This window comes from Poecilia reticulata, linkage group LG13, assembly GCF_000633615.1.
Source record: "Poecilia reticulata strain Guanapo linkage group LG13, Guppy_female_1.0+MT, whole genome shotgun sequence".
Lineage (NCBI taxonomy): Eukaryota > Metazoa > Chordata > Actinopteri > Cyprinodontiformes > Poeciliidae > Poecilia > Poecilia reticulata.
This window is the reverse complement of record NC_024343.1, coordinates 29,518,018-29,536,713: the sequence shown is the minus strand read 5'-3', so window position 1 is coordinate 29,536,713 and position 18,696 is coordinate 29,518,018. Positions and strand designations below refer to the sequence as shown.

Genomic DNA, 18,696 nt, shown 5'->3' with positions numbered 1-18,696 from the left:
TTTCCAGAAAATCAGCTTGAAATAGAAAGTTTTAGCAATTTTATTTAAATTTATTACGTCAACCTTTTAACCCGGTTTGCTTATTTATTGTCCCACTCGGGTTTAGTATGTTCCAGTTGGAGTTTCTTAATGGTTTCACCTCCTTGTTTCAGTGAAATCTACTGCTCAGGCCCCGTCCTGCATCACATGCAGGAAGCAAAGCTGTTCAACGATGACAAACACTTTGTAGACATGAAGCTGAAGTTGCCTCCTGGTGAGTCCATAAAAATGTTTTGATTATACATCCATGATTCCTGCTTTTCTACTACTTCTTTTTTTTAAAAAAAAATCTTCCACAGGTGAAGTTTTGGCAGCTTTTCAAACGCTCTTAAACGAGTGGCCGAACTCCAGTATCCCGAAAACGAAGCTTGAGGAGTTCCTGGGGGCAAACTTTGACAAACCGGGGACGGAGTTTGAGCCGTGGACTCCGACCGACTGGCAGGACAAGTGAGTTCAAGCTGTTCCACTCAGGTCTACGGAACAGAATTAGGGCCAAAAACTAAAAACGTTTCAATAAAATACTTTAATTTCAGAATTCAAATTCTTTGACAACTATATCAAAATCTGAATAAATAAGCCAAACATTCCTAGGTGTATGCCAATTATGTTGTTCGTATATGAAAATAATCACATAGTTGTTTTGTTCATGTGTATATATGCACCATTTCCTGTTCCAAATTTACCTGCTAGATTTGACTGATAGAGCATTAACAATTTAAACAATTCTGATTCTGAGACAAAAATGTCAGAATTCTGTGATTGTAGTCAAAATTCTGAGAATAAAATTCTGAATTCTGCGACTAAAAGCAGAATTTTGAGATTTAAAATCACAATTTTAAATTAAAATAAATTTTAAAAAATACATTCTAAGACAAAAGTCAGAATTTAGAGATGAAAAGTCAAAAGTTTAAAAAATTAGAATTCTGAGATTAAATCAGAATTTTGAGGGGGAAAAAAACTGAATTCTGAGAAAAAAAATAATTCTAAGAAAAAAAGTCATTTTTTTGAAAAAGTCAAAATTCAAATCAGAACTTTGGGGGGAAATCAGAATTCTGTAAAACAAAAATTGAGTTCTAAGAAAAAGAAAGTCAGAATGTTGAGGAAAACAAAATAGAATTCTTAGGAAAAATTCTGAATTCTGTCTGAATTCTTTTTTCTTTTTTTTTTTTTACAGTGACTCTAATTGTCTTCCGTACAGATCTGTGTATTTTGTAGCAGTTAACAGGTGTCTTTCTGTGGCAGGCCGCGGTTCCTGAGTGGAATCGCAGACGAGAAGCTGCGGCTGTGGGCGGAGCAGATTCACGGCCTGTGGAAATCTCTGGGCAGAAAGGTGACGATTTCCAGCTTCTTCACCCAGATGAATTACAGTTTCACCCATAGTAAACGCGCTTTAGCGAGGTTAGCACGTTTTCACACGCAGGAACCTGCAAAAGTGTTTAATCCGATTTACCTCTTCCACATTTTATCCCAAAATGTATTTAATTGGGATTAATCGTTTTAATCCCGATAAATACCGTGATGGACTCCACATGCAACAGATCTAAAGAAATGAGGGATTATTCAAGACAACAAATCTCTCCTCCAGATGCAAACCAGTGTCAAAGACCATCCGGAGCTCTACTCTCAGATTTTCAGCCCACATCCGGTCGTGGTTCCGGGGGGCCGCTTCAGGGAGCTCTACTACTGGTGAGCCAGCAGTTTGACCAATCACTGCCGTCAATTTGACCGTTCTGACCTCATCAGCCAATCAGGACGCTCCCCTCACATCCAACAGGGACTCCTATTGGGTCATCAACGGGCTCATTCTGTCGGAGATGACGGAAACGGCATACGGCATGATTCAGAACTTCCTCTTCTTGGTCGAAAGGTATTAAAGAACGCCGGAAGTTTGGTTTCCATGGCAACGGGGTTCGCCTGAGTTTAGGTTGCGCTAGCTTGTTTTTTTGTTTTCTTGTTTTCCCGTCATTTTAACTAACATTTGGACAAACATCCCGCCATACTCTATTTTTACCCATCAGTTTTTAACTTAATTCCATTTTTATTTTTATTTTGTTTACTTTTTATTCAACAAGCTGAACAGATAACCCACATCTCTTCATCATCAAGCCGAACTCAGGTAAAATTTCACTAATTGATGTGTTTAGAAGTTGGCAGACTTGTATTAATTGGTTTAATAATCTCTGTGTGTAAATTTGAAACTGTCTGCGTGTGTGATAATCTGTCAAGATAGAGGATGACCGTCAGATTTTTTTCCTCATCTTCTATTAAAATACAACGGAGTAATTACAACAGCCAATCAGGACTCTCCTCTCACACAAAGAAAATAACAATAATAAATATTCGAAATATTATGAACCTACTCCCATATTGTTACTTTCTTAGTATTATTTTGACTTTATTCTCGTAATATCACGAATTTATTCTTGTACTGTTTTGCATTTACTTTCATATATTTTAATATACTTTTTTATTTGGCTCTACTTTCTTGTGCTGTGATATTTTATAAAAGACGACGGAAAAATCTGACTTCCATCCGTCATTTCTTTACAACTTCATTCTCACAGTACAACTTTTCCTATTATTATTTCAACTTTATTCTCGTAATTTCGTTCATTTATTTTTCTTAGAATATAGCCGTAAAAAATGTATTAAATAAATATAAAAAATGTCAAAGACTGAAGATATTCGGTTAAGTCGACCCCTGATCCAGAGACATTTTTAAGGTTTAATAGAATAGTAAATTTCTTGTGATTGTCCCACAGATACGGGTTCGTTCCCAACGGCGGGCGGGTTTACTACGAGCAGCGCAGCCAGCCCCCCTTCCTGCCGCTGATGGTGGAGAGCTACTACGGAGCAACCGGCAACCAGCAATTCCTCCGGTGATTTTTCTACAGGAAGCCATTACTAAAAGCAAAATGGCGCCGTCACATTTGAGGCTACTCTCCACTTACATGTCCCCTCCCGTTGATTTTTAGCGCAGCTCTACCGACTCTGGAGACGGAGTACCGGTTCTGGATGCAGAACCGTTCAATAACTGTGACGGCAACTGGGTCGGAACACGTTCTGAACCGGTTCAACGTGGAGGCGGACCTGCCCAGGTAACGCAGGAACTAATTTCAAACTTCTGCCAAAGATTTTTTTATGTGGCTCTCTAGACTCCAGGTACATAAATAGAAACTATAAAATAGCATTTGTTTACTTAAATATGATTGTATTAATAAAAACAGCTTACAGCGATTTATTGGCATCAGAAAGAGGAGGAAATGTCTGCCACAAACTCAGAAATTTTTAGATTAATCTCAGAAAATTTCAGAAAGAATAAAGGGAATTTCTAAGTTTGAAAAGTGGAACATTTGCTTGAATTGTTTTTAATTTTGAGATTAATGTCAGAAATATTTCATAAAAAGAGAAAATGCCTGTTTGAAAAGTAAAAAAAATTGGTTGAAAAAGTAGAAATCGTAAATCTCAGACATTTTCTAGAAAAAATTAGGAAATTTTTAAGTTTGAAAAGTCACAAAATTGTATTATGCTCAAAGTTTGAGGTTAATCACAGAAATGTTTGGTAAAAATAAGAAAATTTCTGAGTTTGAACAGTTGAAATTTTACTAAAAGAAACAACAACAAAAAACCCCCAGAAATATTGAGATTAATCTCAGAAATTTTCCAAAAAGAGATGGAAATATCTGAGCTTGTGAGAAAATACTTACTGGAAAAAAATAGAACATTTATGAGTTAAATATGAAAAGTGTAAATTTTTCTTGCAATTTTTTTTATTTTTGCAGCTCAGAATGTTCCTTTCTGAGGAAAACGGAAATTTCTTTTTAGATTAATCTCAGAAATGTTCCTGAAAAATATGGAAATCTCTGAGTTTGAAATGTCGAAAATTTGCAACAAAATAACTCAGAAACTTCCCACAGATTGACTTAGAAAAGTTAAACTAAAGAAAAACTTTGATCTTCCGGATTTTAAGCAGTAAAGTTAAAAAACAAAATTATCTGCATCTTTACCCACGTTCATTTGTTTTTGCTTCCAGGCCTGAATCGTACACAGACGATCTGGAATTAGTCGACGGACTCTCCGATGGTAATAAATTATTAAAATTATTATTCCTCTTCCTCAGAAGAGACATTTTTGCGTTTTGTACTTAAATTGCAGAACAGAGGTAAACCTACCTTTCATTTCTCCACTCTAACAGTTTATTATAACTGTAGGTAAATAGAAAAAAGTGAGGAAAATTCTCAGAAAAAAACTCAGAATTTTTTTTACTTTTATTTAATAAATTTTCTAGAAAAAAAAATAGAAAATGTCTGAACTCCAAAAGTCTAAAATGTACTTTAAACAACAATGCCAGCCTCGGAAGATTTCCAGAATAAACCTGGACATTTCTGAGTCTGAAAAGTCAAACATTTGTTTGAAAAAACTAAAATTTTGATATTAATCTCAGAAATTTTCTAGAAAAAAACAAAAGTTTGAAAGTCAAAAATTGTCAAGAACAACTTTTTCTAGAAATGAGTTTTGTTTTTAGCAAGTTTGGAGTTCAGAAATTCTGTTTTTTTTTCTTTTGTAAAAAAATTCTGAGATTTATGTCAAAATTTCAGAGTTTTTTTTATTGCAGATAATTTCAAACTCTGATATTTCTTTGTGACATGTTGTGAGATTAATCTAAAAATGTCTTATATTTTTCTACCGAATTTTCACCTATTCTGTTCCCTTGTTTTTTCTAAAAAAAATTCAGGGATTAATCTGAAACTTTCTGAATTTTTTTGTTTGAAATTTCCTCTTCCTGTTGCGTCTTTCTCTCTAAAACGGCCTGGTTGTAATTTCCCTGTAGCAGCGAAACGATGCCTGTGTAGTAAACTCATGCTGGATGTGTGAACGTTTCCCGCCTCTCTCTCCCTCTCCATCACTCTCTCTCTCTCTGCAGAGCTCAGGCAGCAGCTGTACATGGATCTGAAGGCCGGCGCCGAGTCCGGCTGGGACTTCACGTCCCGCTGGTTTATAAACGCCAGCGGCCAGAACGACGGGACGCTCAGAGACACGCGGACCAGCCAGATCCTCCCCGTCGACCTCAACGCCCTGCTGTGCCGCAACGAGAGACTCCTGGCCTCTTTCCACCGGCTGCTGGGTGAGATGCTGACCTCTGACCTCCACTGAGCTTTCAGCTGGTGTTACATAAAGACAGTTACATTTACTTGAGTAATTTTTTGAAAAAAAAAAAAAAAAAGTACTTTTAAGAATATTTTAGTATGATTTACTTTTTAGTTTTGCTGGAGAAAAATGTCTGGATTTTCTACTCAGTGTCAGTAACTTCACTGAATGAAGAACAAAAGTTGAACATTTTCGACTTTTGAAACTCAAAATTTCCTAATTTCTTTCTAGAAATTTTCCAATTTAAATCTCAGTATGTGGGAGTTTTTTTTGTTGTTTTTTTCAAGTTAATTTTCAAAATCAGAAATTTCAGAGACTAATTTTTAATTTCTACTTTTCTTACTAACCAAATTTATGGCTTTTCAAGCTTGGAAATTTTCTTTTTTTTTTTTCTAAAAAAATTCCCCAAAGAACAAAAACAATCTCAGAATGGTGACGCTGCCGTTCTTGGACAGGTAACAACGAGTCGGCTGCTCTGTACGAGCGAGCGGCGGCGCGCAGGATGCAGGCGATGGAGGCGCTGCTGTGGGACGCAGAGAGGGGAGCCTGGTTCGACTACAACCTGCTGACCAACTCCAGACATTTTGCCTTCTACGCGTCCAACCTGGCGCCCGTCTGGGCCCAGTGCTTCTCCCAGCCCGACCTGGGGGAGAAGGCGCTGCAGTACCTCAAGGTGGGACGCTTCACTCTGCAGTCAAACATTAAAAACTTTTTTTTTCGCTGGCGGATAAAAACGAAGCAAAGCTTTCATCATATTCAGAGTTGGGTTTTACCTTTTGGAGAAAAATCTACTTGTACAAGTATTTTTTTTACTACGATATACTTTTATTATGGAGTATTTCTACTCTTACTTGAGTAAAATTTCAGGATTTTCTACGCACTGAATGAAAAACAAACGTGTTTTAAACACAGACACACCTGCAGTTTCTGTTAAAGTTTCATGAGATTTTTATTGAAAGAAACTAATTTGGAAATATTTTTTTTGCCTGATTTTATTATTTTTTGTTACTTTCATGAATTGTTTTCGTTTTACCAAATATCAAAATTTCCACTTAACTCTATATTTTAGTCCATCTGATGATGTAATTTTTAAATATCAAATGATTGATAATTTGATCAGTTCTTGAGTAAATTTTTACCAAATATTCTTTTACTCTTCCTCACTTGAGCAGTTTTTTTTTTGGCAGCAACTTTTACTTTCAATTGCCAAAATTCACGTAAAATAAACATATTCTTGATGTTTTTCGCGCTAATTCTTTAATCATAAGCATAATTTTTTATGACACTGGAAGAAAGCACAACAAAATTAAAAATTGTGTGTGTTTATTACAAATTTTCCTCAGGTGTAAACATTGGGTTTAAATGACCGCTAACTCCCACCTGTAGGGGGCAGTATTTCTCACTTCTACTTCACTGCTGCCTCGGTCTTTTTAAATTATTATTTACTTAATTTAGACAAAATATGTGCATCAAATTAGAAGAATGGAATGAAAGTAAGTAGCAAGAGAGCAAAAATTACAACCACAAAAAGGAAAAATACAACATTTTTGGCAGATTTTGTTAGAAATTCAGCATAAATTGAGACTTTAAAGCTGTTATATTAGTACAGTACTTTAGAAAATACAAATATGAACATAAATAGGAAAAAATGCATTAAGATTTGGTTTTAGCTTGATAAATTTACAGGTTTATACCAAATTTTGCTTTTATGGAGTGTTCAAACAGGACAAACCACATAATATAGTCTTAAAGTTAAACGGTGTGTCTGTTTTCAATTTTCTTTTTAGAAATTAAAAATTATCTTTCCACAACATTTTAACATAAGAGCAGTCCCAGAAAAGATGAGCGATTCTCAGAGTTGTGGCAAAATGGAAACAATTAACAGAATTACATCTGTGCAGAATCTCAAAACTTTTTAGTTATGAACTATTTTTTCTGCAATAACTAAACATATTTCCAGCAAATATGACTAAAAATATAATCCCAGAAAGATATAGAAACTGGTTTATTTTTATGGTCTTTTATTAGCCATTTACTGTCTTACTTAAGTGCAAATATTGGAAAATTTCTCCACAGATCAGTAACTTTGATTGCAAAACAATCACAAAATGGTGAAATCCTGAGATGTTCAGTGTTATTAAATGTTAAGAAGTGTTTATTCAATGCAGACAAAACTATTTATTAATATTTTAATTGTTTGTTAATGGATCCAGTCAGTACATTCATAACATTCATAATCTTGATATGTGAAAATGAGAAGCTGATCATTAAGTTTTAAGAAGAAAAATCCTCATTAGAGGAGTTCAGGTTTTATTTTTATGGAGGTTAAAGGTCACATTAACCCTTAACATCTATTTGGATCTCAGCTTTTTCACACTAAAATCAGAAGTTTGTAGATTTTTTTGCAGGTTGGAAAGTGCAACTGTTTCTTTCTGGGCGATTCCCGGTTGCGCCAGCAGATGGCACTGTCGCACCGCAACGCTTTTTCGCTTCTGGTTTTCTTCCTGCACAGGCGAGCGGCGCTCTGGACTTCCCCAACGGCGTGCCGACGTCACTGAGGGACTCTGGGCAGCAGTGGGACTATCCCAACGCCTGGCCGCCTCTGCAGCACATGCTCATCGAAGGTGGGAAGCACAAAAAAATATAAAACTAAATAAAAACAACAACTTCCTGAAACCATGGGAGGACTTCATGAAGCAAATTCAGATTATGTGACTCATTTTCTTTTTGGATTTGTACTAAAAAAAAATCTGGAAAATGAATATTTAAGCTCATTTGTCGCTATTTTTAGTAGAAATACGACCAAACCTCCCACTTTTAGGTCTCGATTCATCAGACTTGGTTTCCATTTAAAGGTGTTTATTACATTCACATCAGACACACAGCTGGAGGGATCGTTTCCTGTCATATTTTTTTTATCTGGCATCTTCCTCAGTGATGCTCTGATGGAGTCTGTGTAGCAGCTCTCTCTATTTTCTTCTTGCTTCGGGGGATTTTTTCCTTTCAGTTTGGTGTTCATGAAGTGAAATACATGCTCACCTGCATTGAAATCAGGTAACAGATTGGATCAGAAAAATAAAAAAAAATGCACCACTGAGCCATAAAAAACTAAATCTCTCCTGCTGTCGTGTATTCTGAGGTTTTTTGTGCTACATTGTTGTAAAATAAAACAGGAATTAAGGTAAAATATTTGAGTGTTTTATGTTAAAAAAGGAGAGATTTTGCTTTTCCAGGTTTGTCCAAACTGTCTTCAGAGGAGGGAAAGAAGCTGGCGTTTGATCTGGCGCAGCGCTGGATCAAAACGAACTGGCTGGCCTATCAGGAATACGAAGCCATGTTTGAAAAGGTGAGTGTGTTTGTGCTGCTTCAGAGCTCAGATCGCGCTCAGATGACGCACCGTGTAACATTCGTCTCCGCCCCAACAGTACGACGTGAATGGAGACGGAAAACCAGGCGGAGGTGGAGAGTACGAAGTTCAGGTGACTCCCTCTTTATGTCTCCAACAATTCGGTGAATTTTACTTGAGTTTTATGAATTGATCCAGTGCATAAGCAGTGCATAAAGGTGGAAGGGAAGGAAAATAACTCAAATAAAAATCCAATAAAACACAAAAACAGGGAAGATGGCTGACAGGACAGATGTTTAGAAAACACTCTGAGAGGAAGGGAAGCCATAAAACATCATTCCTGAAGAAGCTGGTTGTAAAATCAAAACATTTTAACAGAAAATTGAGTGGAAGGACGAAGTGTGGTGGGAAAGGTGGGGAAGAATTGCAGCTTTTGGGACAATCTCGTCTTTGAGTGTCCCAAAAATGTCATTATTATTATTATTATTATTATTATTATTATTATTATTATTATTATTATTATTATTATTATTATTATCATCACATATCTCCTGGCTTCAATGCTCAGTACCACATACCAACTGTGAAGCACGGTGGTGGAGGTGTGATGGTTTGGACTTGTTTTGCAGCTATATGAGTTTTAAATCGACCATGAACGTTTCTCTTTCAAAGTTTTCAAAAGACAAACAGGAGTCTAATCGTCTGACAGCTGAATATTTGTACAAAGTGGATCATTAATAAGAAAAATTAAGTCCAGAACAAAATGACTGCCAGGCTGCAATGCAGAAACAAATGACTGGAAACGTCAGTGAACTAGGAAACACTGAAGAGAAGGTCTTACTTTGAAGAGTTAGACCTGAGGTTGGATTTAAGTTCATTATTTTACTTAAAGGGGCGGTATTATTTATTTTCCGGGCACTTTTTATTATTTTATGGCACAATTGGGCATCTGTTACAGCAAATTTTCCATGACAACCATGGTGGCCATTTTGAAAAAATAAAAGTCAAGTTTATGGGCCCAATTGGGTATTGGGCATCATTAGTATTAATTTGTGATAAATATTGGTAAATTTAGTGCAAAAATATATTTTCCATAACAACCATGGTGGCCATCTTGAAGATTTTTTTAATTATAATAATTGCTAATTTGGTGCCCAATTATGATGGCAAATTTAGTGCTAAACTACATTTTCCATGCCAACAATGGTGGCCATCTTGAAAAATGTAAATTGATCAGTAAATATGATTTATATGGGCTCAGTTATAGGTATTCAAATTTAGTACAGAAACATATTCTCCATGACAACCATAGTGGCCATTTTGAAAAATGGCTGCAATTTAGAATTTGTCATTGACCAATGCCATCGTTTTGTTTTTCTTTCTCAAAAATCAAGGCCCTGGCAACATGTGTGCTGATCCAGGTCTTTATAATATTCTGAAATATTCAATAATAACTAAACGTGACGCCATCTTCTTTTCCTTGTAGCTAGTTAATGAAAACAAGTCGCGTTTGAGGCGTTTGTGACTGAGCAGCACGTCTCTGGCTGCCTGTCTGATGCTCTTTATAAAAATAGAAGCAGCACTAACGCTGCTGCTGCTGCGTCTCTCCCCTCATCCCTCCTCTCCTCCTGCTGCAGCTGGGCTTTGGGTGGACCAATGGCGTGGCCCTGCAGCTCCTGGATCAGTATGGGGCGACGCTCACCTCGGGAGGCGGCCGTGTGCGCTCTGACCTCCTGCTGCCTCTGGTCGCCTCCGTCGCTCTCATGCTCCGGTGAATCGGAGGTGTCAGAAGAACCCGGCTGAGGCTTGGATTTTATTTTAGCATTCATGTTTTGACTCACACTTCCTCCTCCACGCCTCGTCCACGGAGTAAAGAGACTAACGAGGGTGTTTTTACTGCAGAAATGGCTGCAGCAACTTAATATAATTACTGTTAATTGGTGAATAATATTTGGGTTCATGAGAAGATTTAATATTTTTGTGCCACTGAAGCTCAGACATAAAACAGATTAAAAATATTTATCCAACTGATTCAGTTATTGTATTTATTTTATGGAAGAGGATAAAGGCCACTGCAGAAAATTTTTTTTATTTAGATTATTCTTTTTTTCCCCTCAGAATTGACATTTTCTCAGAATTCTGATTTTGGCCTCCCAATAGTTCAGAGTTTTATCACAAACTTTCTGACTTCAATCTCAGAATTCTGATTTTAATCTCAAAATTGTAACTTTTTTCCAAAAATTCTAATTTTAATCTCAGAATTTTGACTTTTTTCCCCCCAGAAATCTCACATTTTCTTAGAACTCTAAGTTTTAGCTTCAAAAGTTTGACTTTAATCTTAGAATTTTGACTTTTTTCTCAAATTTCTAATTCTGTGTCCATCCATGTCGAAACCAATATATTCTTAGGTGCATGTCAGTTATGTTGTTAGCATCTGGTTAATATGCCGACAAGTTATAATCCCATTACTGTCTCCTTCTTGTTATGAGATTGGTAAACAGGCTGTTTATCTACGCTGGAAGCTTGTCACAAATCCATTTCTTAGATTTGAGTTTTAAGACTAGATTTGTCTGCATGAACAATCTAAATGATTCCTATTCTGAGAAAAAAAAGATTTTTCTATCTTCTCGTTCTCTTTTGTAATATCGTCATTGTTATGATTAAAAAAGTAAATGAAATCAAACTGCAAAAAGTTATGTAAAAAATACTTTCCCATTCGGTTCCATCAGCACCAGCATACAAGAATGAAATGCTGGATAACTGTGGCATTAAAATATGTGAATATTGTGTTTTTAAAGGTCGACCACTGAAGCCTTTTTCATTAACTGCGCTGGAAGAAGTGTGTGGGAATTAATTTCCCTCCAACCTTTTCTCCCAGCGGTGCATCACCAAGTGCATATGGAAACGACATTTTGGCCTTTTTGAAAATACACATCTCAAATGCACATGCATATGTTGGAAAACATGACAAACATGCATTAATCCAATATATATATGATTTTTATTTAAAGCTGTATCCCTTTAAATCCAGTAGGAGCACTTTGGTTGATGCTTGGTTAGATTTTTTTGGGGGAGAAAAACAACTAATTGTGTCTGACGGCTTCTGTATCGAAGCTTTAGTCGGGATCATTCTGTCCCCTCGCTGACAGAATCATGTTCCTCTCTTTTTTAGGTTGTTTAAATTAACAGTGGTCTGATGAATCAGGCTGAATCACTTTCCATCAAATTCAGCTCAGAAATGGCTCATTTTTCTCACAGCATCAGATGCTTAAATATTCTCTTCTGCTCAAGGCAACAAATTAGGTTGTCATTATTACTCAGTGTTTTTACAAATACAATGGAAAGCAGAATTAATTTGTCAGGGATTTCAAATCAGATTAAACTTTTTCTGTTTTTGGTCGCTACATCGTTTTATAGTCACACAAGATGTCTCTGAAAAGCAGTAGAAGTTCTGTTATTTTGCTAGTCGCCATTAAAATCTAGAAGAAGAACGAAGAAGAAGGGACCTTTGATTTATAAGAAAAAAATCTGATGTAAAAACAACAGTCAAAATGCTGCATAGCATTTGTTTTTCATATAGTTCAATAAAATATGTCTTGTCGCAATGTCGTTTATGCTGCAATGCATTCTGGGTAGATGGGTTATGCTAGGTAGCACGGCGCTAGCTCCGTCCAGACAGAACCGTAATTTTTGCGCGTTGGGTGACATTTAGCCCTTTCAGTTTAAACCTGAGTATATTGAAATAGAAGGCAATGTAAGAATAAATGAAAACGAGGAGGACTGAACAGACGAAGAGAAGAGATTCGGTCGAAAAAGCCGGTGTGTTTGTTCGGCTGGCTGCTACTTGGAAATGGCAACCCAGAAGGAGAGCCGATGCTGCAACCAGCTCCGGTTTCTAACGCAAACTGTTAACGGTAAGCATTAGGATCAGAATATTTCCTCAAATATATTAGTGATGTTTTACAAAGACTTTAATATACTCTGTTATTTCAAAAATATATATGTCAATTTGTTTTGAGTTCGCATTAGCTCCTTCCTGCTAATTGCGTTAGCTCTCCCTACTGGTGTAATGCTGCGTTCAAGTTGTTCTGGAAACTGGGAAATTCCCACTTCTGAGTGGGAAAAAAAATCAACTCGACCCTCTGAAGTCGGATTTCCCACTGGGAAACTGGGAGGAACTCCCGACTTTTCCCAGTTATGACTAGTAAGGCGGACTTTGCGTTTCAATATGGCCGCTCCTCACATTAACAGTTTGTCTTGTTTATTTTACAAGACACGCATGTAAGAGTTTCCATAAAATCAAGCAACTACAAACTGAAAAAATAGATAAAAAGTAGTGTTTGATAATAGAAATTAAATCTTAAATTGTTTTCAAGAGGTACTGCAAACGGTGTTTAAGAGCGAAGTCGCCATGTTGAAATTCTACCGCTGACGAGGTAGCGGTAGAATTTCAACATGGCGACTTCGCTCATAAACACTGTTTGCAGTACCTCTTGAAAACAATTTAAGGTTGTTTTCAATCTTAAGATTGTTTTCAATTTTTCAAGCTAGCCAGCCCTGGCTAGCTAATATAGTTAGCGGTAGATCAAAAGCCGGTCACGTTTTTGTTTGAACGGATATCTTGTGGATAATGACGCATGAAAACTTTGAGACAAAACCCTCCACATGGGATTAAACCGTGTACTGCCAAAAACTGCATACCCAAGTATATTTTATATGAATTTGAATTTCTGTAAAGCTGTTTTTTGTATGATAGAAAACATTTCATGAATTATTTTGACACATTTACCTCCTAATCCTACTTAACAGTTAAATTCTGTCACCTGGTGGCATAAACTCATAACTGCAGCAGGTTTTTTGGGAGGAAGCTGGAGTACCTGTGGAGAACTCGGTAATGCACATGGAGAACCATCAATCTGGATGTAGAAAGACTTTGCTGCAAGGCAACAGTGCTACTAACTACTAGTTAAATTAGACAAAACTTCTCTTGTTTACTTCAAAAACACTAAATCTACCATGTACTTTTGGTCTAATTTCTATTACAAATATCTGAATACAGTTAAAATAAGACAAAACTAACTTACAAATAACTTTTCAGCAAGATAGGAGTCAATAATTCTTAAATTTTTGGTGAAATAATTGCCAGTGGAACTAGTACTTTTTTCCATCAATATTAAGGAATTATTTACTTAAAACAAGCTCCTATATCTTGATGAAAGTTACTTGTAAGTTAGTTTTGTCTTATTTCAAGGGTATTAAGATATTTGCACTAGAAATTAGACCAAAAATACTTTAAGATTTTGTGTTTTTGCAGTGTTTTAGGTGAGTTAAAATTAGCTAAATTACTTTTGTTTTACTAAATATCAAAATAATGAAAGTATTATATAAATTTATTAATGCCTTCAAAATGTCTGATTGTGGTAGCGTTGCCTTTGAACATTTTGGGTTTCCTTCCAGAGAAGAGACGTTTGGTCTGAGATCATTTTTATTATAACTGTGTGTTTCTTATAATTAACTTTTTAAACAAAGTTATTTATGTGCATTTGCAAAATGAACAGATGTAAAAAGCGTTTCTTGCATCTGCAGCATTTGTTGAAGGTGTGAAAAGATTGAAGGTGCTTCAAACATCAGCACTTCAAATGAAACAAAAACAAGCCATTATTTTTTGCTTTTCTAACACATCTCTCCGTCATTTCTGCTTACATCTGTGGCGACACGGTGGTCAAGCATGAAATGACGCCCAGACTAATATGCAGATTCTTTAAAAAAGTAATGAGATATTTACTTTAAAAGGAGATTTTCTCCATCCTTGTTGGTGCTGAAGATGGGACGACAAAATAAAGGATTTTGTCTTTTTAGCATGAGTGGACACAAAAGATTGACTGTTCGATTTAAATCAGCAAAAGGCAAACAGGAGCAGCGGAGCATGTAACCTCAGAGATCGCCCTCCATAATGCGCTATCTCCATTTACAAGTCATTTCACCGACTTTTTCTGGCCGTAAGTGACACCCGTGCAGCCGCAGTCATGCATATTGCGCCGTGTTTGGAAGTGTTTAAGCAGCAGGCGGCTGTCACCGACTTCTCAGCCGGCGGCAGGAGCTGAAGAAGAAACAAACGCTGCCGCTTTAGCAGAAACGCATGGCGGCGTACCAGGGCTGTTAAGAGGTAGAAGAGGAGAAAAGGAGTTGATTTGCGTCAAAGAACTCTGAAATTTTTAGACTTAGTTCAGAAAATTTCTAGAAAAAACAAGTTGAGTTTGAAAAGTAGGAAATTTAACACTTTTGATACCCAGAAATGTCCAAAAAGGGGAAATTTGTGACTTTTTCCAAACTTATAAAATTTCAGAAATCTCAAAATTTAAGACTTTTTTTCCAGAAAATAAATGTCTTCTTTCTTGAAAATGTCTGAGACTAATCTGAAAATGTTCTTGTTTTTTTCTTGCAATTTTTTGACTTTTCAAACTCAGAAATTTCCAAGTTTTTTTTCTAAAAATAATCTCAAAATTTTATTGTTGTCAAAAACTTTTTACTGTTCAAACTCGGCAATCTATTTTTGTAGGAAATTTTTGAGATTAATAAAACATTTTTTAATTGTTTTACAGCAAATTTTCAAACTCAGAAATTACCAAATTTTCTCTAAAAAACAAAACAAAAAAACTGAGAAGTTCTGAAAATTTCCAGAATTGGAAAATTTTTCAGTTACAACCTTAAAGGAATTTCAGGTTTTTTAAACATATAATTTCTGACTTTAATCAAAAACTTTCTCAGTTTTTTCTAGATTTTTTTTACTATTGGAGCTCAGAAATTCACTGTTGTCCTTAAGAAAAAAATTGCAACATTGGAAATTTTTTGACTTTTCAAACTCGGAAATTTCAATTTGTTTTTCTCTGTTTTTTACTTTTGGAGCTCAGAAATATCCTTGTTTTATTGATAGTAAATGTTAAACTTTTCAAACTAAAATTTCCTTGCTTTTTCTGGAAAATTTTAGATTAATCACAGATTTTCATATTTTTTTGGCAGAAATGTTATCAATTTTTCGATCTACCACGCCTCTCGTACGGCGAGCTAATGAGACCAAGCTGCAAAGTGTGGAAGGAGCCGTCTGGCTTCAGCCGGTGATGAGATGTGACTGCAGCTATTGTTCGTGTTCTCGTTGCCGCTAATTACAGAAACCTGATGACATTATTTCACGCAGCGCATTTAATGGGCAAGCCATGAATTGCAAAGCAGCTGCAGCAACAACTGCCTGGCATGTTGTCATGGTATAAAAGGTCAGAGTGTCTCACCCTCACCAACTGTACGGCAAGCAGTGCTGCATATAAATGAGCTCTGCCTGATTCAGGTGAAGGAAAGAAATGGCGTCTTCCTTCACTCTAGTGAGTCGGCATCGATTTGCAATCCTTTCTGTTTAGCAGATCATACCGACTGATTTACAACATCATTAGTGTCTGTGAGGGACGATGTGAACATTTAAATCACCTGCGAGACTTTCTTCAATGTTAGTGTTTAATTAGTGGTGGGTCTTGATTAAAATTATAACTGGAAACAGAAGGACAAAATAAGCAACATTTCAATTTCAAAAACCCTTTCTGCTGCTAAATTACTCGATAAATACATATATAAGCTCAACACCAAAGTTATTTATTGTTTTTAATCTATTTAGGTTATTCAGCCACCAGTTTCAGGGACTCTTGATCATTCATTGAACTTCTTCAGAAATCTGAACTCTGGATGCTAACGTTAGCATGGGGCTGTCTGTGCTGCTGCAACATGTTTAGCATTGAGATGCTATTTTAGCTTAGCTTGTAGGCTAAATCCTGTTAGCACAACTTAAAACACAACAATAGTTTTTCCCAGCGTCCCATCAGATTGCTCTTTCAAGCAAAAATTAACCACCATTTGAAAAAGAGAAGCGGCTTCTGTTTGCAAATGTCGCTTGTGCGTCAGATTTACTGGCGTACCAGATACGTACGACTACAAAGGTTCCAGCCTGAACCTTTTTATGTGAAACCAAAATGTGATTAATTGCATTAAAATTTTTATTGCCTTAAAATCCATGTAATTAATTGAAATGTGTTAAAGTAGATAAGATGCAAAAATTGGCTGTAGAAAGGATTGAACAACTTCGGTTTGTAAATGTTTTATCGGTGCAGATATTACTGGACAGGGCTTAGAAACTAACCTGCACAGAACCTTAACCTAATAGGGATGTAATGAAATAATGAAGAACGTGAATCAGCCCTCCTGGTCCAACATCAGTGTCTGACCTCATCAATGCTCTTTTGGAAGAATGGTCAAACCTCACATAAATACACTTCTAATGATGTCCACACTGTTTTACCATGAAACTTATGAGATTTATAAAATTAATGGCAGGCCTAATTACAGCTAAATTTGTTGCAGAATAAATTTCTTTTAGCAGATTTTTAGTCTTAGTTCAGTCAACAGTTTAGTTGAAGTTAACAGTGAAATTAAGGTGAAGGAAATGCATAATCTTTTTATCATTTTCTGCGTCCCACATCGATTTTCTATATGCAAACTTTTATCATGTTCAGCTGATATTCGGATCATTTGGGATTTAAATTAATGTGGGTCCTAAACTCTGTTTGAAAGAAATCAGCATCTCTTGTTTTTTTTTTTTTTCTGAGAGCAAGACGTCGGATTACACGCAGATATGACTGAAATCCTATCAAGCAGTAGAGAACAGGGCGATAACAGCTGGATTTAAATCTGCAGAGATCTGTGCTTCATTACCGCTACCTGGCAGAGACCCTGCAGCACACATCACAAACTGGCTCATTATCCACTGAGTCATCGCGGCGCTTACCGAGCGCTGCAGAACCCCGGGATAATCCCCGCCCCCAGCCTCCACTGCAATCTGCAGGACCGCAGGGGGAGAGAGCTTCGTCCTGTTGACGGGAAATCACACAACCAGATCCAGCGTGATGGCTCCCAATCAGCATTCTCAAATCAATACCCGACTCCCGGGGCTGCTCCCGCAAAAATAACACAACCGAATGTCTCTCTGTCGGCAGCTGAAATGTTTGGAGATGAAGTTGACTCCTTGACCTCTAAACTGGAAGGATTAGCTAAGTGCAGGTTTTATACAGGAGGATATTTGATAGCTTGGAGGCATCGACCGCACACCGTCCAGAGAAATCAGGAGTTTCAGGATCAATATGGCTTGAGGAATCGGTCCAATTGGATTTCTCCCGCATAAGAAGACATTTTTAAATCTAATGGATGGAGGAAGCCACCAGCGTAACTTTGTCCCTAATCTTTAACTTGAAACCGCGATGATTCCCAGACACAAACTGAAAATCCAGCTCCAGTTTTTTATAATGAAACATCTTAATATTAATTTCAGACAAGAAAATTTCAGAGCTCCAAAAGTCAAAAGTTTGCAAGAAAAAACTGAAAATGTTATATTTATCTCAGAACTTTTTAGGAAAAATTAAAAAAATTCTGAGCTCAAAAGTTTTTTAATTTGCGAGAAAAAAACGCAGAAACTATTAGATAAATCTCTGAAATTTTATAGAAAACACAAGGAAATTTCCAAAAGTCAAACATTTCCAAGAAAACTTCTGAAATTTTGAGATTTATCTCAGATTTTCAAGAAAAACGTTTGAGCTCCAAAAGTTTAAAATTTGTGAGATAGAAAATTCAGGAAGGCTGGGATTAACCCCAGAAATTATGAAATATAAAAGGTAATTTCTGAACTCTAAAAATTAATAATTTCTTAGAAAAACTCAGAAATTTTGAGATTAAGCAAAGACATTTTCAAGAAAAAATGTGATCATTCTGGAGGTCTAAAAGTCAAACATTTGCAAGAAAGAAACTCAGAAATATTTAGATGAATCTCAGAAATGTTCTCTTTTTTTTAACTTTTTTTTTTTTAGATTAAGCTAACAAATTTGAGTTTGAAAAGTTAAAATTTTTAGACTGTTTTCTTCCAAACATGTCAAGATTTAAATAAAAATATGTTTCCAATGGCCCTTGTCCTGTTCTGAAATGGTTCTCATGATATCATTTAACTCCAATCTTAGGAATGCTGGACGGAGACGTAGTTTGAATTATGAACTTAGCTGAAGTGCAGTTCCACCAGGTGTTTGCTAATCGCTGCTGCCGCTAGTCTGGAGGAGCTGAGTGAGGACGGCTCAGAG

At 36.3% G+C, this 18,696-nt stretch overlaps 1 protein-coding gene and 1 long non-coding RNA gene across 2 annotated transcripts in view; both read left to right on the top strand.

The window, feature by feature from the left end:
- The window catches only part of treh (trehalase (brush-border membrane glycoprotein)), a 16,785-nt gene extending 6,241 nt beyond the window's left edge, over positions 1 to 10,544 (top strand). The window contains exons 2-15 of the mRNA XM_008426435.2: positions 153 to 253; positions 339 to 486; positions 1,282 to 1,369; positions 1,625 to 1,725; positions 1,814 to 1,906; positions 2,802 to 2,918; positions 3,015 to 3,137; positions 4,073 to 4,122; positions 4,964 to 5,164; positions 5,643 to 5,860; positions 7,700 to 7,811; positions 8,421 to 8,533; positions 8,613 to 8,666; positions 10,171 to 10,544. Of these exons, the coding sequence (XP_008424657.1) occupies positions 153 to 253; positions 339 to 486; positions 1,282 to 1,369; positions 1,625 to 1,725; positions 1,814 to 1,906; positions 2,802 to 2,918; positions 3,015 to 3,137; positions 4,073 to 4,122; positions 4,964 to 5,164; positions 5,643 to 5,860; positions 7,700 to 7,811; positions 8,421 to 8,533; positions 8,613 to 8,666; positions 10,171 to 10,308 (1,657 nt within the window). The 3' untranslated portion in view covers positions 10,309 to 10,544. The remainder of the gene's footprint in view (positions 1 to 152; positions 254 to 338; positions 487 to 1,281; positions 1,370 to 1,624; positions 1,726 to 1,813; positions 1,907 to 2,801; positions 2,919 to 3,014; positions 3,138 to 4,072; positions 4,123 to 4,963; positions 5,165 to 5,642; positions 5,861 to 7,699; positions 7,812 to 8,420; positions 8,534 to 8,612; positions 8,667 to 10,170) is intronic.
- Positions 10,545 to 12,161: 1,617 nt separating this feature from the next.
- The window catches only part of LOC103475048 (uncharacterized), a 39,846-nt gene continuing 33,311 nt past the window's right edge, over positions 12,162 to 18,696 (top strand). Inside the window, exon 1 of the long non-coding RNA XR_535276.2 lies at positions 12,162 to 12,447. This is a non-coding gene — a long non-coding RNA (uncharacterized LOC103475048). The remainder of the gene's footprint in view (positions 12,448 to 18,696) is intronic.